Source organism: Betta splendens, chromosome 2 (assembly GCF_900634795.4).
Source record: "Betta splendens chromosome 2, fBetSpl5.4, whole genome shotgun sequence".
Classification (NCBI taxonomy): domain Eukaryota; kingdom Metazoa; phylum Chordata; class Actinopteri; order Anabantiformes; family Osphronemidae; genus Betta; species Betta splendens.
The window spans coordinates 15,752,166-15,777,992 of NC_040882.2; the positions used below are offsets into that span (position 1 = coordinate 15,752,166).

Here is a 25,827-nt window from a genome sequence, read left to right on the forward strand (position 1 = left end):
AAAGAACAGTCTAGGTCTATGCAATAAAAAAAGACATTGATGGATGTGAAAAGCACAAAGCAAGGTCCATAGCAAAAGGCTATCAGAAAGCAGGAACTGACTATGAAGAGACATTTTCACCCACAGCTGATATAAGTGTTGAGAGTGATCATGTACAAAGCAGATCAAGAAAATCTGGATTCCAGATGGACGTCAAAACTGCTTATCTACATGCACCAATTGACTAAAAACTACAGAGCAACCTGAAGGTAAAAATACTTTATTATGTCCCATCATCATCATCAACTTTATTTACAATGCACTTTTATAACAGCAGAGGTTGGTGCTTAACAATAAAACAAAACTGAATTACTGTCACAGTGGCATTGCGGTCTAAAGTAATGTATCCACATGCACAGCTCGGGGGGCTTACAGGTAAATTGAAGGAGTTATACAGTATACAAATGTCGTCAGGATACAGGCAATGGTCAAAGCACAGGAGCAGAATGTGATTAACAGATTGACAGCAGCTGATCACGTGACCTGGAGTAAAGCGAGATGAAAACATGGTGAAACAGAAACCAGAAATGACTACAAAATAAAACAGGAAATAACATGCAGAACCAAAACTCCAGATTGTGACAATTACATGACATAAACATACTGGGTTAAAAGCCAGAAAAAATAAGTGAGTTTTTAACTTAAGTTTCTAACTAACTGTGGAATAGATATTTATCGTGTGGCTGATGCTTCAATATACAAGAACAAGAAGAGAATGTATGCATATATACATCATCATAAGCAGAGATTCTACAAACTGAATATGAACAGTACAGTAATTGGTACTAAATTACTGTAGCAACTGATCAGAACACATTAAATCTAACAAACAACAATCATCTGTGAACATCTAAAAGCTTCTCACTAATTCAGCTCAGTGATTGTTCTCTGATATTACAGTTTGTGATGTATTAAACTGAGCTTTAAAGAAGGTGAAAACATTTCTATCAACATTTCATACTGGAATATTCAGAGATTCCATATTTAAAGGACTGAAAGAAGAAGTAGTTCACAAGGATTTATTTAGAACTGATTGAGAAAGATATTGATTTAATACATGAACATGAAAGCCATCAATCCCACAGTTCTACACATCACACACAGTCAAAGAAGAACCAGGCCACCAGACTCCAAACCCAGGATAAAGGGGTTCAGTGAATGTTGTGTAGAAGGTGTGAAGGTGGATCAGTTTGTCAGAGGAGACTTTGTAGAAAGACAGAGAACCAGCAGGACGGTCCACATACACTGCTACTCTGTTAGACACAGAGGAGGGAATGAATGTTTCTATGTTATTGTAAAAAACAGAATAACCACCACTAGAGCAGCTCAGACACCAAGACTGATCGTTGTATCCAAACCAACCGTCTTTGATGCCTCCTTTCCTTCTGATTCCTCTGTAACTGACTGATAAATAAACCCTTCCTCTCCACTCAACCTCCAAGTAACAACGACCAGTCAGTTCATTACTACACAGCAGTTGATACCAGTCATCAAATCTGTCTGGGTGATCCAGATATGATTGATCCTCCTCAATATAGGTCACCTTCCTGTTGTTGTCAGACAGTTGTAGTTTCCTGTTCACTGTGTTTGTGTCGATTGTGAGTTGACAGAAATCTGATGAAGAGAACAAGACACAATCCAGCTGCAGTTATTGATCTGTCATCAATTTGATGATGACTCATGACAGTTTGAATATGGTTGAATGTTTCTGATCTCATTAAAAACACACTTACACTTCCTCAGACCTGGTCTCAACCATTGGACTCCACCAGGCTCCATCCTGAAAGAAGGAGGGGGTCAGAGACATGCAGACATGGACATTAAATGGCTCTAATACACACATTGGCTTAGGATTGTGTTCAAATGGAGGCTTGTATGTAGGGATGGACGTTCACCCACAACTAAGGATCCAAGTCCTTAGTTGTGGGTGAATATTTGTTTTGTTCCATTGCAATGGATTAGTTAATTCCCTGACACACTCTCTGTAGTTTTCTCCATACCTGAGAGTGTCCAGTCTCCAGTGTGGATCCTCCAGTCCATCAGACAGCAGCTTCTCTCCTGAGTCTCCTGGATGATTGTAGCTCAGGTCCAGTTCTCTCAGATGGGAGGGGTTGGAGCTCAGAGCTGAGACCAGAGAAGCACAGCCTTTCTCTGTGACCAGACAACCTGACAACCTGCAGATATACAATGTGTGAAGACCAAAGTCTGTGGAAACTGGAGTCAGATATTGACAATATATGCAATAAATTGACAAAAATCTACAATCAAGAAAGAGAGAGTTTATTCATAATCATCCACAGCCTTTCTCCCTATATAATTTAATAAAAAAAATAAGAACAAAATAATTTCGTTCTTATTTGAGGTAAAGTGAATTATAAGACAATGTGAGTGTGACTGCCCACAAACACATATTCTTAGATGATCCTTAGAAAAATCCTGACCTGAGAGTCTCCATTTGACAGTCCTTCAGTCCATCAGACAGTAACTTCACTCCTGAATCCTGCAGGTCGTTGTTACTCAGGTCCAGTTCTCTCAGACTAGAGGACTGAGAGCTGAGAACTGAGGACAGAGCTTCACAGCTTCTCTCTGACAGGTTACACACACTCAGTCTGAAAAACATTTATTACCTTAAATTAACCACTATTTGAAAACTTTCATAATTCAAACATTTGATTGTTGAAAGGTTATAACTGTTCTCAGTCTCTTTCATCTAAAATATTAGTATCATCATTTTAGCTAGCACAACTGGGCCTGGATGTCAGACCCTGCATGCTGTGGCCGACATCCAAAATCATCTGTGAACAGCTGCTCTTGTTACACAAACATGGCCATTACTGGCTCACCCCCTCATGCTCTCACTTGTGAGTTAGGGTTTTATTTATAAAAATTATAGTATCCATTACAGAGAAACACCACTGAAATACAATAAAACTCGTTTTATTTTTATTTTTGAATCAGTAGCACATACATTTTTACACATGAAGTCAGAACTCAAAGGTGCCCTGTTTCGGAGAGAGTATCTGTGGGGCTGGGCGCATTTCTGTACAGGAACGGTTGTGTCAGTCAAGCTGTAAGAATCTGGCCAGTCTCTCCCCGGTAAAGGATGGCTCATGACTTGGTGGCTCAATTGTTAGAGCATTGGCTTGGGAAGCAGAAGCTCCGAAGTTCAAGCTCACCATAGGGAGATACCATGGCAGCGCCAGGATTGTGAGTGATTTCTGAAGTGCACTCATAAACATTTTATTATTTGCTTATTCAGGTTTTTGGCCTTTTGTGTTAGGTAGTGTTTTTGGTTGTGTCACATGTTTTTTTATTATTAGCTACATAGCATTGGCTTTGGAAGCAAGCCGACCATAGTACCATAGTACTGTATATAAACCAGGTAGGTTTATATACAGTAACAAAAACAGCTGGTCACAGGATGTCGGGTACAGCAAGGGGGTCATATGCCTACTGGCTATGAGTCCTAGGTAGAAGGGTCAAATAACCCTTCATAGTTGTGTGTCCATGTCTTCAAAACAAACAATAACTTCATCTTACCTGAGAGTCTCCAGTTGACAGTGAGGACTCTTCAGTCCATCAGACAGTAGCTTCACTCCTGAATCCTGCAGGTCGTTGTTACTCAGGTCTAGTTCTCTAAGACTACAGGACTGAGAGCTGAGAACTGAGGACAGAGCTTCACAGCTTCTGTCTGACATGTTCCACACACTCAGTCTGAAAAACAGTGATATAGAAAATGAAAACATGTGGGTTTAGGGTATAATAAAAAATTAAGTAAAGAGAAATCAAACCATTTATGTTACCCGGAAACAGTTTAACCTTTTATACCACAAGCCTATTTTCTGAAACATGGCATAGCTACATTCTAATGAATTTATCTCTGCAAGCACAAAGTCTATTTGACTGCAAATAATGTCATAATTTAGGGAACACTTGTGTGCTGTGGTATGAAGTGTAAAAATTTGTGTAAGTGTTACTGATACAATGTTTATGAATAATACAAAAATAAAATGTTTCAGTCCAGTCTGAAGATGAATGCATTTTCAGGATGAATATCTTTGAGGCTTCAGCAACTTTTAGCCTCCATATAATCATAGCACAATAAGTAAACATTAAATCAGCAACCGTCTGCCGGTCTTGATGAAGTGAAGCAAGAAAATGTTATAACTCTTTTACTGCGAACAGTCAGATAGGTTTATGGATTTTCTCTAAAAAATCCCTTTAGACAAGCTCTGTGGGAGTGCTAAAAAGCAAAACACTGAGTCACCAGAACATAGGAACAACAGAGAATGGGAACATGGATGTTATGTTACGATACTTGAATATTTACATTGTTTATTTAGCTAGCAATCAGCTTAGCATATGTCGTTCTTTGGCTCATAACCTATCAAAGGTTATAGCTAGAAAGCTTTGGACGCACATCCTTAGATTCCTTAGGATCTTAGCTTTCATTTGAGCCATTGTTATTATTTATATCTATAGTATAAATATTTTAACTACGTATTTGTGTTGTACTATGTATTGCAGGGGTAGAGCTATAAATGCAGTGCATACTAGCGCAGGTGGTGCTATAATGCTAACTATATGATAACGGTTTATTATATCATATTTTCATTTGTTTGATGCACATGAAAAACTATTATAAAGCATTGTAGCCCTGACTCTGCTGTTTAATTTTATGTAAGACATGTTTATATTCTATCATGGTGTGTGACATTTGTTTATGATGGAGCCTGACCACGGCCCAGGGTGTCCTAGTTTGGTGTACATGGGGTCTAAAATTCCCCTTTATCTTTAGACTTACACAACTTTCTTGGAGGCTTTCAGCACTTCCAACACAAAAAGAAGATCCTTCTCTGAAAAGCTTATAGAGCAATTGACTGGGTCAAACACGTCCAGTTCTTTCCCCGATGACACCAACATGAAGAGCAGAGCTGACCACTGAGCAGGTGAAAGTTTTTCTGTGGATAGACTTCCTGATTCCAGATACTGCTGGATCTCCTCCACTAGAGAACAATCATTCAGTTCATACAGACAGTGGAACAGGTTGATGCTTTTCTCTGCAGATGGTGACTCTAAGATCTTCTTCTTGATGTACTGAACTGTTTCCTTGGTTTTTAAATCACTTCTTGTCTGTCTAATTAGGCCTTTAATGGGAGTCTGATTAGTCTGCAGTGAAAGACCAAGGAGGAAACGAAGGAACAGGTCCAGGTGTCCATTTGGACTCTTTAAGGCCACATACACGGCATCATTGTAGAACTGTGTCTCTGTAGATTTTTCTATTCTTGTTTCAGACGTCTGGGCTGTGCATTGTTGTTCTGACAACACATTGACTCCAGAGTTGATGAAGGTCAGATGGACATGAAGAGCAGCCAGAAACTCCTGAACACTCAGATGGACGAAGCACAACACCTTGTCCTGGTACAGTCCTCTCTGCTCTTTAAACATCTGTGTGAGCACTCCTGAGTAAACTGAGGCTGCTGTGATATCGATGCCACACTCTGTCAGGTCTGACTCATAGAAGATCAGGTTTCCTTTCTGCAGCTGCTCAAAAGCCAGTTTTCCCAGTGACTCAATCATCTCCCTGTTCTCTGGACTCCAGTGTGGATCTGTCTCAGCTCCTCCATCATACTTGATGTTCTTCACTTTGGTCTGAACCACCAGGAAGTGGATGTACATCTCAGTCAGGGTCTTGGGCAGCTCTCCTCCCTCTTTGGTTTTCAACACATCCTCCAGAACCGTAGCAGTGATCCAGCAGAAGACTGGGATGTGGCACATGATGTGGAGGCTTCGTGATGTCTTGATGTGGGAGATGATGGTTGTGGCCTGCTGCTCATCTGTGAACCTCTTCCTGAAGTACTCGTCCTTCTGTGGGTCAGTGAACCCTCTGACCTCTGTCACCATGGCAACACAGCCAGGAGGGATCTGATTGGCTGCTGCAGGTCGTGTGGTGATCCAGAGGCGAGCAGAGGGAAGCAGGTTCCCCCTGATCAGGTTTGTCAGCAGCACATCCACTGAGGTGGACTCTGTGACATCAGTCAGGGTTTTAGTCTTGTTGAAGTCCAGAGGAAGTCGACACTCATCCAGACCGTCCAAGATGAAAACAACCTGGAACTGTTCAAAGCTGCAGATTCCTGCTGCTTTGGTTTCAGTGAAGAAGTGATGAACAAGTTCCACCAAGCTGAACTTTTGCTCTTTCAGCACATTCAGCTCTCTGAAGGTGAATGGAAATGTGAAGTCTATGTCCTGGTTGGCTTTGTCTTCAGCCCAGTCCAGAGTGAACTTCTGTGTTAGGACTGTTTTCCCAATGCCAGCCACTCCCTTTGTCATCACTGTTCTGATGGCTCCATCTCTTCCAGCTGAGCCTTTAAAGATGTCTTCTGGTCTGATGGATGTTTCTGCTCTGTATTGTTTCCTGGAGGTGGTTTCAATCTGTCTGACCTCATGTTCATCGTTGACCTCTCCAGTTCCTCCCTCTGTGATGTAGAGCTCTGTGTAGATCTGGTTCAAAAGGGTTGGGTTTCCTGCTTTAGAGATGCCTTCAAAGACACACTGGAACTTCTGCCTTAGCTGAGATTTAAGTTGATGCTGACAAACTGCAGCAGGAGATCCTAAATAAACAACCAAAAAAAATGATTAATGTAATTTGTTAGAAAAATGTCAGTTTACTTCTGGTCCACATATAAAAATCATATAGTAAATGTATGATTGTGTCTGTGATGTTAAATGTTATAAATCCTCTTACTGCTCTGCAGACAGTCAGCCAGCTCCTCCTGCTTCATCCTCCTCAGGAAGTTCACTGTGATCTTTAGAAATGCATCTCTGCTGCTCCTCCTCTGCTCTTCATCCTCACCACCCAGCCCCTCCTCATCCTCCCTCTGACTCTCTAAGCATTCTGGGTAATCTGAACTCAGAACCTTCTGGATCTTTTTCAGCTCCTTCTTCACAAACGTGACCATGTTTTCCTCCAGCAGCTGGAACAGAAACTATATGAATGACAGCATCCAACTAAAACCATGGAGCCAAACATCAGATCCATGTTGGACACACTGACAATCCACTGGTTTAAAAAGTGCAGCACGAGATTATTGTGAGCACAACAGATGAACAGTAGTAGTTGTACATGTACAAACCATAAATATGGAGTCCAGGTGTGATTGGTGCTGCTGGACAGACTGATCACTGGGAACCTCTGAGCTCTGCAGGTCCATTCTGTTGAGGAACCATGAAGAATGAGTCACATGATGTGAGTTCACACACAAACAAACACAATGAAGTGATGTTTGATTGAGTCAGAGACTCCCTGTAGTGGTGAATGTTTACTGTCACAGTCAGTTGGTTCAGTCTCAGCAGCTCTGAACAACATACTGTATATCTCTGCCTCCATCTCTGAACAAAGCTGAAGCAGTTCAGTTCGTAGTTTTCTCTTGACCCCTCCCCAATGTGACTAGCGATGACATGTATAGCCGGCTGTCATAGCTCCACCAATGGTTGTCCAGGGGAATTGTGACCTTAACCTGAGCGACAGTAGTGTGTCACTACGGCCAGGGCGTCAGACCTTTCAAATCCCTGTTATTAAAAGACTTGATAAGTGACCATCACATAGATCTGTTCTGTGACACCTGATGTCACGGATCTAGCGTCACAGTGTCAGAAATCGAGAGTTTTTCCTGTATTATTAGCTACTTCCTGTTTTTATTTTGCTCTGCCTTTACTTTCGATCAATAGTAAAGAAGAGCATACTACAACATAGAAAGGAAAGTGGGAACACTAGTAGGATGTAGTGGGAATAGGAGGATGGATGACCTCATTAGCAGAATGAGGTTTGGGCATATAGGTCTTAATAGCACAAAGAAGATACTTAAAAAACACAAGACAGGAAAGTGTGAATGTGGAGCGTAAGTAGAGCATGTACAGTAATAATCTATTGCCCAAAATATACAATTCAAAAGAAAAGGTTGATAGAGTGCTTGAGAGTACATAAAACAAAGTTAGGGTTGAAGATAATACTGAATTCAAAGCTGAATTTAAGTTCTTGGAGGAGACAGGGCTGGATAAAGTTTGGATATAGTTTTTTAGATACAGTAAGTGACCATTATGCACTGTAGTATGTAAGCCGCAATAAAAAAATCAAAAATAATAATAAGAAGACTTCTGGGTCATTACTTATCAGCTGTTTACTGTTAGTCATCAACCCGGTATTTAAGCTCCAGCATTCACCATATCCAGTTGCCAGATTGTTCATTGTCAGCATTCCAGCATTTTTTTTGTCTCTGCCTTGACCCAGTTCCTGTTCTTGATCCCGTTTTTGCCTGAGCCCTTTGTACCGTCGATCCTGTCTTACCTGTGCTTAGACTGTGCTTGTCCGGACTGCCTCCAGTCTGTTCCTTGTGCTGTCCTGTTACCTGTCCTGTGATTATTGTGCACCTGACCTTCGCCTGTCTGACCTGCCTTTGCCTCTCATGCAGTGAATAGCACAGTTTTTGCCTATTGCTTACAGGCTTAAAGCAATGCTTAGACCAAAGCCTCAATAATAAACTTCTTGTAGCACAGTGTTAAACACAGTGTAATCACAACTTAAACACATTTTCAACTTTGCACTTTGGTCTCAATTCTGTAACACTTGGGAAACACTATACACGTCTTAAATTAGACACTTTGTTCAAAACCAAAGTCCCCTGTTATCATTGGAAAAACACTCTGTTCAAAAAGCTCATCTGGCAACTGTAGTCACTCAAACACACACACCTGAAAAAAAATCTGCACAAAAAACACAACACCAAACAGTCGTGGAAGAGGACAAGGACATGGCCTTTGATGTTGATGAGGTCTTGAGGCCTGACCCAAGTAGAAGACAGGATCCATAAGCCCCCCCTTCCAACACCACACACACACACACACACACACACACACACACACACACACACACACACACACACACACACACACACACACACACACACACACACACACACACACACACACACGTCATTGTTTCCTCCTTACCTCATGTTGCTAAATTTCCGTAAGAATGTTTTTTTTTTGAGAAAACTATTGTTTGATTACTGGAGAATGTTTTCTAGAAGTCTGAGCAAATTACAGTTAGAAATGGAGACACAAAGACTGGTATGTTTTATATAACGTTCTCTGCTTTGGACCACACCCACTCTCTCCTTCCCTCAGTAAACTCTTGGCAATCAGTTCAATTTCTCACACCTCCCACGCCCAGCACTCTGTGAGACCATCTCCTCTGACTTTGTCACCTTCCAAGAAGCCTGCGTCTCAGACAGGGACTATTTATGGGTATTGTCGCCGGTTAGTCACTCGGCAAATAAGACGTGCAAAGGCACCTGTCTTTTGACTCATGCAATGTTGCTAGCTTTCAGTTTGTTCATGCCCAGGTTGCCCATATTAGCCACGCATTGCACTGCATGTAAGACGTGCAGTGGCACCCCTGGCCTTCTGCTTAGCTACGTTTGCTCATGCCGTGCCTTGAACCATTTGATATCTTTGCCTGAGCTCCATGTGTTTAACTTTTGTTTTGGTTATGATGTATGTGTTTTGCCTCCTGATGCATTTTGTTTAGTTTAAAGGAGTGTTTTGTCTTGTGAGTGTTGTGACAAAATAAACTTTCCATTGATTCATGGCCAGCACTGGCTCTGACTCTGTCCAAATGGAGTTCCTCAACCTCAATCCTCATCTTGTGTGGCGGATAGTGACAGAAGAGATTTATAGTCTTTTTTTTTCATAAAAAGCCTTAGATCTTTGAGTTTAGCTTATTTAAATTGGGTCAATGGGGAGTTTATATGTTTAGTGTATTTATAATCATACAAAGTTTACATCAAATTGTTTAGCCCGATTGAAACTGACAACAACTTACTTTAGATCTGGTGCTTGTCTTTGTTTAAAATCCAGAAAAGCGCCCCTTGACTCATCGCTCTTTAGGGACACACAGCTGGGTTCAGGTCCAGCAGATTCTTGTCTCTGATGGGATCTGAAGTTGTTGAAAAATAGCTTAAGTGACTCTCGCATATTCAGTCAACATTTCCTCATAAATGACCAATAATAATGTGGTGATGAAATATTAACTAGTGTCAGTGACTTGGAGACAGAATCAGTCAGATGGTTTCAGTCATCTCACCTCTGAGCTTCAGTCTTCATCTCCATTCTTCTGATTTTAGAAGGAGGGGTTCCCTCCTCTCTGTCCTCACACTGATCCATTCTGCCTTCCTACCTTCATGTGGAGAAGAAAAACAAACCATTTTCCATCATTAGTCCTGTAACAATATCAGCTGCTCCTCCACTGATTGTCTTCTTTTCGCTGTTTCATATCAGCGGCGTCAGCTGCTGTACTTCTACTATCAGTCACTAGATGGAGCCATGAGGCTGCAGCCCAGCACACAATGATAGCGCAACAGTCAGGTCTGTGTATGTTTTTGCCATTGATTTCTCCACATTACAGTTTTTATCGTTTTGACGCAGCCGTCCAGTGAAACAATTCATTGTCTCAACAGTTCACACACAGGTCTAAACAGCGACTTGCAACCAGGTACATGAACATGTCCAATCAGTCATTACACAGTGAACAGCAAAATACAAACCACTGATCTCAGTGTGAATCAGTGCTTCATTGATCGTCATTGGAGCCTGTTGCTGTTTGTTGTCTTTGTAGTTAAATTTACCTGTTATGAAGAAATGCTTTGATTTATTGAATCCATGACATTCATTTTTCAAAAAGAAAAACTGAAATATTGTAAATATTACAGAAAATACATGTAAAGTACGGTCAAATCTATTGGAGAATAAGTTACAGCCACTTTTGATACTCAGTCTCTGCTTTAGACCTCCTCCATCCACACTGGAGAAGGACAACATAGACCTGGCACCATTTTAAGGTCTAAGAACTGATAGCAAATTGAATATTTTTGTGAAGGAGTGTCAAACAGGTGCTATGGTGAGTTCATACTGGTCTTACTGGTTGCTAGTTTTTTGGAATAAAACAATGGAGTTTAGACTGTGTTTTAATGACCTCAGTGTTAACTGTTTTGTAAAACGGAGGAGAAAACGTGTCAATCCAATGAGAATGGGTTTGACACGTGTGTGTGTGCATGCGTGTGTGTGAGTACTGTGAATGAGTATAAATTACAGATAAAATTTGCACTGTTTGTTGTCTGCTGTAAAAATAACACTCTTTGTAAACCAAATATGTAATGTAATGTAAAAGGTAACTCCTTTCGGCTTTATCCTGTCGGGAGTAAACACAGCAAATGATTCACATTGTAGCTTTGGCAAGTTTTTACACAGAATAACCTTCCTGAAACAACCCCTCTCTGAGAGGATTGAATTTACAACCTGGGTGACAGGAGCACGACGCGCTAACCACTGTAATGTCATGTAAAATATAGAAATACAGTATAAATGAGTACTTAGTGCCTCACCAGCCATGAAGCTCACCACACGTCATTGGTGAAAACACAGATACCAGTCGAATTATTTTTATGTTTATGTTTACAAAATGTCTGCAAGTGAATGTTTCCAATCTGAAACAAGGTGTTAGTTCTACCACAGAATGACAGACCTGGTGTGTTGTTGACCCAAAGAAAACCAGAGGATGTTTAAACACTCCGAGTTTAATTATAACCGAGGAACAGAGGGAACTGAACAGTGATACTGAGTTTAACTCACTTTACTCAGACTTAACACACGACTTAGACTTTTACCACTGAACCTAACACACTTACAATCAACATTAATAAATTCAGGACTTTCTTTTTAGTTAACACAGCACTCTTTCACAATGCACGAGTGGCAGCTGGAGGGGAAGAGTAGAAGGTGGGTGTTGCAGGGCATCGGCAAGCAAGACAGATGTGAGAGGGAGGCAGAGCTAGCTGAGGGATCCCAACACATGGAGAGCCTTTCTCAGGCTAAATGAGGCTCTGTGCCTCAACCCACAGGCAAGGCATGTAGTGTGAAACTTTAATTTATTACTCTGGAGATTGTAGAATACATGCCAAAACATGTTATTGTGTCTGAGAACTGGAGAGACAACACCTGGTTGTTTGGGTCGAAATTGTCAGGACCACAGCTCCCAGTGAGACCAGTACAGTCATATTGTAACAGACACGTTTACAGTGGTTTTACCAGAAACCTATTAAGCTCATTAAAACTTTATATTCTGACAGCAATTTTAGCTGGTTGTAGAGAGTGAAAGTGAAAGCTAATTAAAGCTGTCTAATAAACGTAATAGAAACAGAAAGGCACGCACATGCGCCCTTAGAAAGAGACACTCATTTTGAAAAAGTATACACATAAACAAAAAGCAGGTGCTCACATTCAAATTAAGTAGTGACTTTATATGTTCCTTTCCTGAAAGACTTAACTGAAATCAACTATTCTGGTTAATTTGTCCTTACTTAAAATACAAAACACACTGGTTTTGTTTGTCTTGATGTGTGGAAATGTAATTCAATCAAGGCACTCTGTCAAAAAACAATAATCCAGCTTTTATATTTTATGTCATTTCCCATTATTTTCCAGCATACAGAGACCAACAACAACCAGGTACAATAAAGAGTAAAGTGCCAAAAAGAAGTGAAGCATCAGAGACTTACAGCAGTTCTGACAGCAGACACTCTGGGTCCTGGTTCACCTCAAAGTCAGTGGATCTGAAGATGTCTGAACTGGATCACTGCTGCTGGGAACACTGGTACCGACCCACTGAGACCTTTAGAATGAGCTGCTTCCTGGTTTCTTCTTAGAGTCACTTCGGTCAAACCTGAATGTTCACTACAGTGGAACAAAAATAATCTTTTGTGGACTGTTGGCTGTTGACTGGAATGTGGTCCTGACTGAACTGGTTTTATCAGGGTTCAAATCCAGTCTTGGGCACTGCGTATGTTCTCGTATGATACAACAATAACATCAGTGCTAAGGCACAGAGGAATTGTTTTTTAATAATTATATATTATAAATTAATAAAATATTCCACAGTACTAACTAACTCCTGTGGTGGAAATTTTCCATAAAGAAGTAGATGAGAGAGAGTTGTCCTTTTGTGCGATTTATTGAAATAATAAAGAAAATAAAAATAATGGGGAAAGCAAATAAAAAGCATGGATGTTGATCGTGCACATCAACAAACCAAAAACCAGCTGGGGAGATCAGTGCACACACCACGAAGGTGTGATGCAAAGAGCCCACGATCCTCAAGTTGCTTCTGCCTTTTAGCTTCTCTGTCCAACTAGGGTGGAATGTCTTTCTAACCCAATCAAATTACATGCACCATCTCCTCCCTGTTGCAGTGTGTGTGAAGATATTTACATTCTCACACCTGCATCGCTGACGTCCAACTATCTGTGAGAAAGGAGCACCAAGTCTCAACAGACAGAGACACAACTCCCCGACCTTGGGTTTGGGAGCTAGAGTTGAGAGTCTATCAGGCAGAGACAACCATTGAACAATCTAGGTGAAATGTCAAATGCATACAGTAAGACAAAACATAAAACATTAATTGCAGAACATAAGTCATAAATCATATAATAACTGCATAGAAGTAAGGAAGAGACATAGAAATAAGGAAGAGACAATTTTTCCCATAACACTCCCCCCTTTTGATTACACATTAATCAACCACTAAAAGAATAAAAATTGTCAACATCACATTCTGTAATAATAAAAGACCCTTGCAAATGAAACAATAAGGGTATTAACTCATCAAGATTCAAAATACACCTCCATATAAAATGCAAGTAACTTAGGGACAAAAGGTTGGGAGCTGTTTTTGGTGGGTAGTTATACAAGAATAACCTCTGTATCGGCATGTGAAGAAAATAAGCCCATAATCATATTTGTATCAGATTATATTTTGTGATCAGATAGCCTAAGACCATCGTCAAAGTCATTAAGTGAATTAGAGTTGGGGTTTTTGAACATAGTGCATTGTGTCATTTGATACGAGAGTGTTCCTGAGGTCGCACGCATGATGAGACCTCTAACCAGTGGGATAACGCAAAAACCAAACAAGAGAATCACAGCCATCTCAATGATAAAGGAAACAGCTGCGGACATGAGAACAGATTTCCATTTTCCAGACATTTCGTCTAGCCAATTCCAAGAGGAAGAACCTATACCAGAGTTAGCTGAAATTCTGAAGGCTGTGGAGCGCCTTCGCCACAATATCATTAGAATCAGTGTTATTCAGGATGTAAGTACAACATGCGTCTCCAAACATAACACAAACGCCTCTTTTCTCTGCTAACAACGTGTCTATGGCCATTCAATTGTAATGTAATAAAGACAATTAATTTATGATAGCCATAGGTTTCCGATGGGGTTCTGTATCATATAATCTTAAGATAGATTTCATGCTTTCGGATCTGTAATTGTACATTTGCGTCTAGAGCGAATAGGAGATTCAGGGATTTAACCAGAATGATGATGCGTTTTGTCTCATAACCTCTGTCATCTGTAGATGAAGGATAAAAACTAATTGTAGCAGTGAATAAGTGATTGTGAGCAAATTAAACACCAAATCAACTTTAGGATATTTAAACTCAGTGTTGTGAATTATGTGAAATTTTCTCATTCAAAAGTAGTGTGTAAAGTTACATAGAAACATCATATGATCAAGGCAATAGTCAGAGTAACATAAAATGTCTAATGCAACAAGGTTACAATTGATGTCTTGTAACAATCTGCTTCTTCCTGTTGAACAGTAGCGTTAGATTGTTTCCAACCTGTGTGTTGAAGTATTGACAGTTCGTTGGGGTTCTTCAGGTTGGGATCAGCTGATCACAGAGACACTTGGGATTCGTTATCACCGCCAGGTTTCCTCCCAATGTCGTCTGAGTCACTGTCACTCCCGTGATGTGAAGAGTCTACACGTCGTCCAGCGTCGGCAACTCAAGGCTGCTCGTGTGTGTGTTTTCTCAGGAGCGTGTGTGTAGATGTATGGTCTGATAGTGTGATTCACCGGTGCAGCTTCAGGCGGCGCTTGGCTCACACCTTTAGCTGAACGGTCAACGCAGCCTCGCCTCAGTGCGTGTGTGAGCACAGCGAGGGTCGTCCTTCTCAGTTCTTTTCGTTAGTGGTGGTTTTCTTCGTGAGATGTAGATGGAGGGTCGTCTGTTGGATCTGGGACCTTCCTGGATGGAGTGGATCCAAGTCGCTCCCTCTGCGATCTTTACAGTCGTGTGGGTCGTCAGAAGGACTTGGAAGGGACCTTGCCACCGTTTGGAGTCCCAATGCTTCCTCCTGAACTCCTTAACGATCACCAGTCCCCTGGTTGGATGGTGTAATGGTCCTGTCGACTGTTTTTACCTGTTGGGAAATCTGAATTATGGGGAAAAGGTGTTTGGGCGGCACGGTTTCCTATCAGGCCCAAACCAGACTCCATGGCTACAGGTGGAACCATTCGTCAGCCAGAGTCTGCGTTCCTGTGAGGTACAAAATGTTTAAAGCACAGGGAGAGAGGAAGGAAAGGATAGAGAGAGTTGGAGAGGGAACAAGGATCAGGAGAGGGAGGGGTTGTTGGGCAGCGACCTTCGCAGCAGCGTCTGCAGCTGCATGTCGGCACAAACAAAATCGTCACTGATGTTGTGAGTCGGACGGTTACAAACAGCATTAGCTGTAGGCAGCAGGACAGCGTCCAGCAAAGCAGAACCTTATCATGATGTGAGATAGGTTTGCAATCAGACTTCAAAAGTTTCCTATGCTTCCACAGAGCGTCTGTGAGTCTGTGTAGATGGTAACAGACTCTCCTTCTGCTAGTTTACTAGCTTCAGTCAATGTGATCAACTCTGCAGCCTGAGCAGAGTAGTGTCTTAGCAAAGTGCCAGACTTCAAGACGACCTCTTGATAATAATGTTCAGCATGTTGAGCAAGGTGGTGTTGCATCTAAGCCATCGGGCTGTAGAAAGATGTGATCTATTCCAAAAGAATCAAAGACACAGTATGAGGACAAAAGAACAGAAGTCGTACAACCTGATTTCTCATCCACTGTTTGAGTGAAAGGTCGCGTAGGGTCAGATCAGGGAGACCCAAAGTAGGAGTCGACTGAAGAGCAAGCTTGAGGTCAGTGAACGTTGTTCAGCCTCAGACGTCCAGTGAGACAAGAAGTGGATGATGAAGACGTCTGCATCAGAACCCTGAGTGGGGCCTCAAAGACAGTAAAGTTAGGACTGAAGGTCCTACAATAAGAACAAAGACCTAGAAAAAACATCAGCTGTTTTAACGTGCACGGTTTAGGCAGGTTTCAAATTGCTTTAACTCTGTTGGGTGAGATGGATTTGCCATCAGCTGTAATTACAATGACCCAGAAAATAACCTTAGTCTGAACAAACTGTAATTTAGACAGGCTCTCTTTGTGGCCTGTAGCATCCAATGTTTCAGTATCTTAGAGGTGTCTGCAGTAACGCCATCTATGGCTTCCTTTAAGAGGGTGTTGTTGTTTACATGGTCTGTGGTCAGATTTCGGTGTGATGACCACTGGTTCACATCCTCTGATCGAACCTACATCATGTCTGTGTGTGAGCCAAAGGGAAGCAGGGCTTCCTGTTAGGCTGAGTGTTGGGTCAGAGCGTCCTCTGAAAAATGAAAATAAAAACATGTAGTGTGTCATTAGAATGTGGAGGAACCAAGTTCACTGTTTGCTGCACATGACAGGCAGAATAAAAAAAAGTTTTCTAAAAGTATGCAAAGTAGGTGAATACGTCACATGGGGTCAGAAGTCGTTCACCAGTCTCCACCCCGTTGACATCTGTTCATGAAAGGACTCACGTCCTGCATCTGTCTCCATCATGTTTTCACAGAGGGACGTGTGGAACTGTAGAATAAACATCAAAAATCTTTTTGTTCATTAGTAAAAGAAATCGCAAGCGCAGACCTGTGTTCATCCCAAAAGAGGGAAGTTGAGGTCAGTTTGAGTGTGTGTGTGTGAAATCATAAACAAGCTGTGATGCAGCCTGTGTGAGGGCCTCAGTTACAGCCCCCCCTCAGCAGCCACTGATAAGAGCACAGCTGAGCTGAAGTTAACACCAACAAAAGAGGGATTATTTAGAATGTCTGTAGATGTAACCTGCACTCCGTCTGGAGTGGAAATCAATCAAATACCTAAACTACACATGAGATCTCTTCCTAAAAATTTAACTGGGCACAAGTTTGAAAGCAAAAATGAATCTCAAGGTGTCTTTCTGTCAGATGTTGCACAAGACAGTGAAAGAATAAGTTTTTCTTTAATAGTCTGGTACGTACAGTCATTATTATTACTTCTCTCTAATAGTCGTCTTCCCTTTAATAGTCATTAATAGTCTGTTTCAGTCAGTCTCAGTCTTCCTATGGTCTGGTTTTGTTTTTGTTTTGTTTTCCTATAGTCTGTTTTTTTTTGTTTTTTCTACAGTCTGTTTTTGTTTTTCTATAGTCTGGCCAGACAAACCTATATTGTGCACAAGTATTTTTAGAAACATGAAGGATTTTATTACTGAATTTGTTGCAAGTTAAAATAGTTTAAACCCATCAGACTGTAAAGTCATGCAGCAGTTGTCATTTAGCTGTTTGTCATCATTTTCAAATCACTCTGTGGGATTTTTTGAGCAAAAAGCGATTCTTCATTGCAATAAGCAGATAAGCATGAACATGAATTTGAGCGTGTATCAGCTGTAAGCGTGTTTCTTCATTGCGTGTATGAATGTGTGTGTGTGTATGTTTGCGGTACCGTGTTGTACGTCACGTGAAAAGGAACCGTCACCTTCCTCCTTCCCCAACCATCAGTCTCATGTGAGCGCCAGTGGGTGAAGCCTTTCGATGGGACAGTTGTTTCTCGATGACAGACCTTTCCTGGATCCTCAGATGCAGCTCTTTTGGGCCGATCACGTCTGAAGCCTCTCCTGTTGTTTCAACCAGTGTCTGTGTCAGAGCACGTCTTCTCTGCTGTTGCTCTGTCCTTGTTTTCCTTTGCTGATTGTCATAAGCAGGTGTCTGTGTCAGACACACATGCTTGTAGTAGCTGGTTCATCTGATGAGCCCAGAACGTGATGGCTGCAGACGTTGTGGAGTCAGTGAGGCGTCCATGCTGTGGTCTGTGTCCTCCAGCTGCTGTGGTACCAGAGCTTCCACCCTGTTCTGGTTGTTGGTCGGCGCTTCTTCTCCTTCGGTTCTTCTGCTGATGGTGGGAAAGGAGTCCAGATCCGGATTTACCCTCATCGCGCTCAGTTCTGCATTAGAATAGAGAGCAGAAACAGTGGGAGCATTTGCTCTTGACATGATATGTGTGTGTGTGGCAGAGTGGAAACAATTCTTCCCCAGAGTTGTTATCTCCTTTTTTTTCTGTTACTCTCATCACTCTTTTGTTTCTTTTAAGGCTTTTGTTTTGATAGTTTTGCTTTTTCAAATCTCATCTTTTGTATCTAACTTTTCTTTTAAGGTGCATATGTCTTTTACACAAGTGATTCTCCTTTTGAACCCATAACCAGTTTCCCACTCATGGAAACATGAAACGCACTAATAACCGTATTTACTTTTTCTTTTATAATTACTTTTACTTTTGTAATGCTGCAGTCTGGTGGTGGAGACTTAGATCGCCCCGAACCCATCTTTCAGAGTCCCGGCGGTTTCCTGCCTTAGATTTTTATGTGTTCCGGCCGGAACCTTTTTTCGAAATTTCTCTTCCACGGACGTCTCCGTAGAAAGGGAACCGCTCAGATCAGCGACAGGGTTCTCGGAAGTGCTCCCTCACCGTCAGGCCCCTCCAAGACCCGGGTCCCTCGTATCTCAAAACCACTTCCCCCTGCAAACGCGCTCCGTCTTACAGAAGCCGTCTTTTATTTCTTGTCCACTCCCTTTGGACTGCGCTCAGATCTGCACACTGGTCTGTATCCTCAGTACAGACAAAACAAGCTCGGTCCCACGAGCCAACCCTTAGCAACCACCGTCTCGGCCACCAGGGCAGACTTTGACCTAATTAATTTTTACCCGAATATTAAATTTTTTTTAATTTAAAAAAAAATTTGTTTGGTCCTAATTATTATATTTTAGATGTTTTCAGCCACATAGTCGTTTTAGAAATATTATCATCTCTAGTCCTAGTTATATTTTCTTTTGTCGTTGTTTTAGTCTAGTTGGGGATGTTTTGGAATTAATTGTTATTTGCCTTACTTTCCCTAAACCAAATGATCAGAGCCAAGTAAATCCCGAATACCTGAAACCAATTTCAAACCCGTTTTCTTTTTTTTTTTTCTTCAACAAGTCGCAACAAAACGGAGTCTCTCTCACCGGGCCGAGCCAAATTAGGATTTGAGTTTGAATCTGAGTTCGTGGATCTCGTCAGAGGCGATCCAGACGGGTGAGCAGTCCTCCCAGCTCTGAATGTCTGTAGAGGTTCGGAGGCTGAGCGACCCTAGTCCTCAGGACTATCGTCCCTGGTCACACCGTCCAGACGACCTGCCGCGGGATCCTGTTCGTAGACGCCAATTTCTGTGGTGGAAATTTTCCATAAAGAAGTAGATGAGAGAGAGTTGTCCTTTTTGTGCGATTTATTGAAATAATAAAGAAAATAAAAATAACGGGGAAAGCAAATAAAAAGCATGGATGTTGATCGTGCACATCAACAAACCAAAAACCAGCTGGGGAGATCAGTGCACACACCACGAAGGTGTGATGCAAAGAGCCCATGATCCTCAAGTTGCTTCTGCCTTTTAGCTCCTCTGTCCGACTAGGGTGGAATGTCTTTCTAACCCAATCAAATTACATGCACCATCTCCTCCCTGTTGCAGTGTGTGTGAAGATATTTACATTCTCACACCTGCATCGCTGACGTCCAACTATCTGTGAGAAAGGAGCACCAAGTCTCAACAGACAGAGACACAACTCCCCGACCTTGGGTTTGGGAGCTAGAGTTGAGAGTCTATCAGGCAGAGACAACCATTGAACAATCTAGGTGAAATGTCAAATGCATACAGTAAGACAAAACATAAAACATTAATTGCAGAACATAAGTCATAAATCATATAATAACTGCATAGAAGTAAGGAAGAGACATAGAAATAAGGAAGAGACAATTTTTCCCATAACACTCCTAACTTGCATAATCCTATTTTTGTCCACCCATATTCACTTTCATGCAGAACCATTGTATATTGTAAAAAGTTAAGACTTACATCTCAGAGAAAAACAACAAAACAAACAAACAACAAAAACAAGTGTTATTTAGGTGGATCATCTATTAACTGTCATCATGGAAAGTACAATCATTCAGTTTAGCTGAAAAATGTCCCCAGACCATAATGTCGTTGTTGTCCTGTATTTATTTTGTCCACTAGATGGTGTAGTAGAGCAAGTGATGAATGAGGTTTTGCCTTTGATAGAACCAATCCGATACAAAGCTTCTATGCTTCACGTGGCAGTTTTAGCTGAAACCAGCAACTATAGCACCAAATCACAAGGCACTTTACAAGTTAAGGTTTGAGACCTTACACTGTTTTGCTTTTTGTTTTTTGTACTGACACAATTTAAGGCATCGATCTGACCTCATGTTGCTTATTCCTCTTGTTTTAAACGTGGCAACAGCTAATCTGCCATAAGATATTAGCTTCAAAAGTATGATCTCAGATGAGAGAATCTGATCAGAAATGACCAAATGTGGTACAGTAGCTCAGTATCAATAAGTACTTGTTGATGTACAGTATAATGTGATTCTACTTTACTTAATTTACATATATAAAGAATGGATTGGCTTTAAAGTCAGATTTGTTTGTATTTACAGGATAGATTAAATAAATACTGTATGTCACCATTATGTGTCAATAAATAATGCTTATGGTCAATAAATAAACTTATCAGCAGTTTCACTTTTTTCTATGAAGCCTGTGTCGATAACGTCCATAAAGAAAAAAAGCCCTCCAACACAGGAAAATTACCAGGCTGGATAATCTGCGGGAGGGCTGCGGAGCGTGTGCGCCCTTCGTGACGTATTTATTGTGTGCGTGTCATCTGTAAATGTGTAATAATCGTGTGATGCGCCGTTAGCGCCTCAGTCGTGATGAGCGGCGTTCAGGAGCAGTGCAGCGCACGGCGCTGTAGATGAGAAGGCCGAGTCCCCTGGTCGCTATCTGTTGTAGCACGTCACTCAGTCTCCACCTCAGTAACTACTTAAAATAATGGCATGCAACTCTAGCAACTCATAAGTAAAGCAGATTTTATTACAATTTTTAAGCAGATAATGCAGTCACCCTGATCACAACACCCTCCCTACATCACATGATACCAAGAAACGTTTCTACATGTAATGAAAAGTTTGTAAAGCCTTTAATGATACACAGTGCGCCAGGGATTACGCTCCCGCAATCTCTGCAACACACAATAACCAGAAATCAACAAATCTTTTAATTCGAACATTACTAAATCACCAATTTTAATATTCTACTTTAAAAACACAACTTGATTATAAATCTACCTGCTACATCAATTCTCATAAGCACAATAGTTGGGCATCTCCCTCTGGACGCCAACCAAACGACCACATGGCCACACCGCAACGTCCAGCAGCACTACACCATAAAAACAAGAAAGCCTCAGTGCAATAAAACCATTGGCTGCCACAATGCTCAATGCACAATGTTCTCCACTTGGTTGCTCTCCCCCACCATCTCATTGTCCCGGAACACTCCTTATCGCTGTCCTATGCACCTATCGGAGTGGGGTGTGGGAAACCAGAAGTCCTGGATCTTATTATGGTCTCTAACAGAACAATTCCTAGCATACACCAAGTCACTCTGCTCAAAATCTGGACTTACACCCTGATTCTGATCATTCAGAAACTGATTCAGCTCGTTTCACCGAGTATATCATACAGTACGCAACCACCAATTGTCATGGTTTTTACGGTTTTATTTTGACAACTCCCTGTGTAATCTCGGTCTGCCCTAGTTTCTCCTATTTTATTTGAAGCAGTTCCTGTCTGTGTAGTGTCTTGCTTTTCAGCTCAGTCACGTGATTCACCACCTGCAGCTCATCAGTAATCAGTATGAATTGGTATTTACAGTATTTTTGACCTTGCCTTGCTTGCTCTCTGTCGGTACTGATTTAGACTCTGCCTATGTATTTAAACCTTTCCTGGAAACTAACTGCCCTTGCCTGCTCCCGGTCTGTACCGTTGCCTGGATTTTGCTAACCTGTGTAGGGACCTTTGTTCATCTGACCAAAGATTGCATTAAAACACACCAAACACAGTGCTGTGCTTTTGGAATGAACAGGACTGCCAAGCAAGAGGGTCGTCAAAGCCTGCATTGATGTTTTGGGAGCCCGGGCGACACGAGCCATGACCTAAACACTTCACTTGTCTCTGGCATTTAGACAGTTTCACTTTTAACCCCTCCTTCCCCCTCCAACCATTCCAGATTATGCTGCACATAGATGAAAAAACTATCACGTCATCCAGGTAGAGCAGTAAAGACTGGTGTCTGCAATCTCCACACAAACGCTTCATCAGGCGCTGAAAAGTGCTGGGTGCATTATATAATCCAAATGGCATTCAATTAAACTCAAATAAACCAAATGCCGTACAAAATAGTGTAAAGCAATAGTTTGATACTTTGAGATATCCCGGGTTTATTTGAGATTTGTTCTAAAGAAACCAAAACTAACCAGCACCTGGTCACAAATGGCAGATGTTAAGGAGGGTGGGATTCATAGCAGTCAGCTATTTATCCAGAACCTGACATCCTTATGAGGAGCATTCATCTCCAACATCCTGATTTATGTTTATTATTATCATTCTTACTTTTTGAACTTCTTGCCTTGATTAAGGCACTAGTGAAGTGAACCTGATCCAGAACCTGTTCCTTGGACTGCACTCTTCTGGACAGAGATCTCAGATGTTGTTCTTGGGATCTGTTGGAGACACTCTTGTTTGTCCACCACTACTATGTCGGGTTGGTTGGCCATTAAAAGGCTGCCAGTCTTTATCTGGAAGTCACACCGGATCTTAGCTTTGTCATTCTCAACCACCTTTGAAGGTGTGTCCCTTTTAGACTTTGGGACTTCCAACCTGTACTCAGCACAGATGTTCCTGTACACTATGCCGGCCACTTGGTTATAGCGATGGTCTGATGGTCAAACAGGATAATTACCAGGCAGACAAAGTTACAGGACAGACGAGGATCAGGCTGGATTCAAGGAACGATGGTCAGAAACAGGAACAGAATCGAGAGTCAACAAGGTAAGTGCGCTGGATAGTGGTGAGTATACGCATAACAATCTGGCAACTGGTACAGGTGATTACTGATATGAAACAGGTGTGCGTAATGAGGACCGGGACGTGAAGCGGAAACTACTGTGATGAGACTGGAAAATGAAGTCCTTTAAAAATAAAACAGGAACACAATCTAAGCCGTGACAGCTAACCTCGTTCCTTGTTGTCTTGATCTTAGCCTCCAACCTCCGTTTCCATGGTGAATGCTGCACCCAATGGTTTGTGTTGTCAGGAGGTGCTTCGCTTATTCTTGGTAACTGGCCTCAGGGGTTCCAGGTGTCTATCTTAGCCATAATATTCAATCTTTGATCAGCTGCTCTTGCATTAACCCTTGTTATTATTGGGGCTTGGAGCCAAATCTCTGACTGTGGGGAGGATGCCAATACAGTATCTCCCTCTCTGACCTGGCGTCCTGGCTCTCCCTAGTGCAGCATTTTTGTGTTGTACCTCATCAATCTCTAGTTGTGACATCAGGTGTTTCTTATAGATATTAGAGCACTGTGCTACTGCTTGTTTTGGTGTTAGTGTCAGGTGGCGCGATGCTACAGACCCATATGTACAGCTGAGAGTCAGGAATCAGGGTTAGGCAGAGGCAGGTCAAAATTGTGGAGGTCAGGAGCACAATGATCAGCAGACAGGTACAAGAAAAAAGTAGGAGGGAGGTGATCAGAATAAACACAGTCAAAACATGAGTAAGGCAAGCAGTAACAAAGGGGTCAGGCAAAGGACGTGCTCAAAATACGGTAAGTAGGACAAAGCTCATTCTAGACAAACAAGGAAAGGACACTGGAATGCTGAAGAAAATGAATAGAGTGGCAACCAGACATGGTGAATGCTCAAATACCGGACTGATGACTAACAGAACACAGCTGGTGAGAAGTGGACCGGAAGTAAAGACAGAAACAAACTTGCAGGCAAACAAAAAGAGGAACTAAGCAATATAAAACTTGGGCTGGGAGGTGTCTAGGATAGTGGAGTTTGCCCAGCCCATCTCTTGTTACTCTGTAATCTCCAGTACAAGAGAGCAGGCCAGCCTCACACATTAAAAAGTGATTAATTTATCAGCCTCCTATAATAGTATAACAATACAGGTTTATAAATTTGGCTGAAACAAAGGAATTCATCCAGCTAATTCACTGGTTTAAATCCTCTTGTCCACATTCAATAGCACCTGTACAGACCAGAAGGTTAGAGACATTAAGGATTCACATGAGTAATAGCAGCATGTAACTCTTGTTGGGGTTGCTGGAACTGGTTTTGGTGGTAAGTATACTTTTACCACGTACAGTAGGATGTGTTGATTTATGGGTCTGGACTTCATTAAGCAGCCTGGCCCTTTATTTTTGGATGTTTGGGCGTTGGTGGTGATGTTGATTATTTGTCTTCGTCCCGTCAATTTGGGTTATGAACTTGATTTTTCCATGATGTTTTATTCCGTCCAGATAAAGAAGCTTGGTTCCATGTTTAACTAACTGTGTCTCTTTATTTCACTTTATTTCATTAGCTTCTCCCCCCCTCTCTCTCCTCACCTACAGTACAGGTATCATTGGAGCTGTGTCTGTGATGGGCAGCTGCGGATTCAACCATCCTTTCTGTATCCAGTCCCTGGTCCAACCATCCTGCCTGTGCTCTGTTGTTGCTTGTTGTTGTTGCTCTACTTTTCTCTCTCTCTCTCTCTCTCTCTCTCTCTCTCTCTCTCTCTCTCTCTCTCTCTCTCTCTCTCTCTATCCCCTCACCCCAATCAGTCAAAGCAGATGGGCGCCCACATCCAGCCTGGTTCTGTGTGTTTGCTGAAGTTGCAGTAGTAGTAGTATTGGTTAAGATAGTTTAACCTCGGCCTATCAAGTTTGAACAATACTTTGAGACAATTTGAGAATTTTGAGACTCTTGGAGCGTGTTCACCATCATGCAATGCATTCTGGGTGTCTGCTGTCGCATTTGAGTAAAGACACCTCTAAACCACGAGAAAATAAAATGCAATTGATTAAGTCTTTATTTAAACGTTTAATTAATGAAGCTGAGTATTGAATCAACACTTTTTAATAATGTATTTCTATTTGCAGAGTGCAATTTCAAAATGCACATTAAGTTGTCAATTGCAAAAAGCATTGCCATTTGAATAAAGACTACAAAAAACCATGACAATAAAAAATGCAATTTATTACGTTTTTATTTATACTTAACGAAATAAAGTTTGAATTGACACTTTTAATATTGAATTTCAAATGCAAAATACATTTTCAAATTGAACAATGATATTGCATATTGAACTGACAATTGACAAATGTATTGTGAATAGGATTTTGATTCTCAAAAACTTCCATACTACAGTACCAAATGTAGGTGTTGCTGCAGTCTCATCTCCACTACAATGAATCAAAGTGAACTTACTGTTGGTTCAGAGAAAGCAAAGAAAAAGATTCTAAACTCCTGACAGAATAGTTTCCTGGAATTAGGCAGGATTCTGACTGAAGTAGGACGCAGGAAACTGGATCAGATTCTCATAGCAATAGATAATGTTCTGTTTTTAGTGAAATTTGGGATTT

The 25,827-nt window shown here is 41.4% G+C and overlaps 1 protein-coding gene across 2 annotated transcripts; it reads right to left on the reverse strand.

Moving 5' to 3' along the window:
* Nucleotides 1-443: 443 nt before the first annotated feature.
* LOC114865992 (NACHT, LRR and PYD domains-containing protein 3-like) lies at nucleotides 444-12,835 on the reverse strand. 2 transcript variants are annotated; one of them, XM_055505667.1, is made up of 11 exons: nucleotides 12,651-12,835; nucleotides 10,181-10,273; nucleotides 9,920-10,033; nucleotides 7,173-7,251; nucleotides 6,785-7,013; nucleotides 4,844-6,650; nucleotides 3,580-3,753; nucleotides 2,481-2,648; nucleotides 2,040-2,213; nucleotides 1,773-1,819; nucleotides 444-1,653 (listed from the first exon to the last, which is right to left on the reverse strand). In XM_055505667.1, the coding sequence occupies exons 2-11, from the start codon at nucleotides 10,258-10,260 to the stop codon at nucleotides 1,127-1,129; spliced, it is 3,399 nt and encodes a 1,132-aa protein (XP_055361642.1). In that variant the 5' UTR covers nucleotides 10,261-10,273; nucleotides 12,651-12,835; the 3' UTR covers nucleotides 444-1,126. The 2 variants fall into 2 exon arrangements, with proteins under 2 accessions (XP_055361642.1, XP_055361641.1); XM_055505666.1 differs by lacking the exon at nucleotides 2,481-2,648.
* Between the last annotated feature and the right edge of the window lie 12,992 nt (nucleotides 12,836-25,827).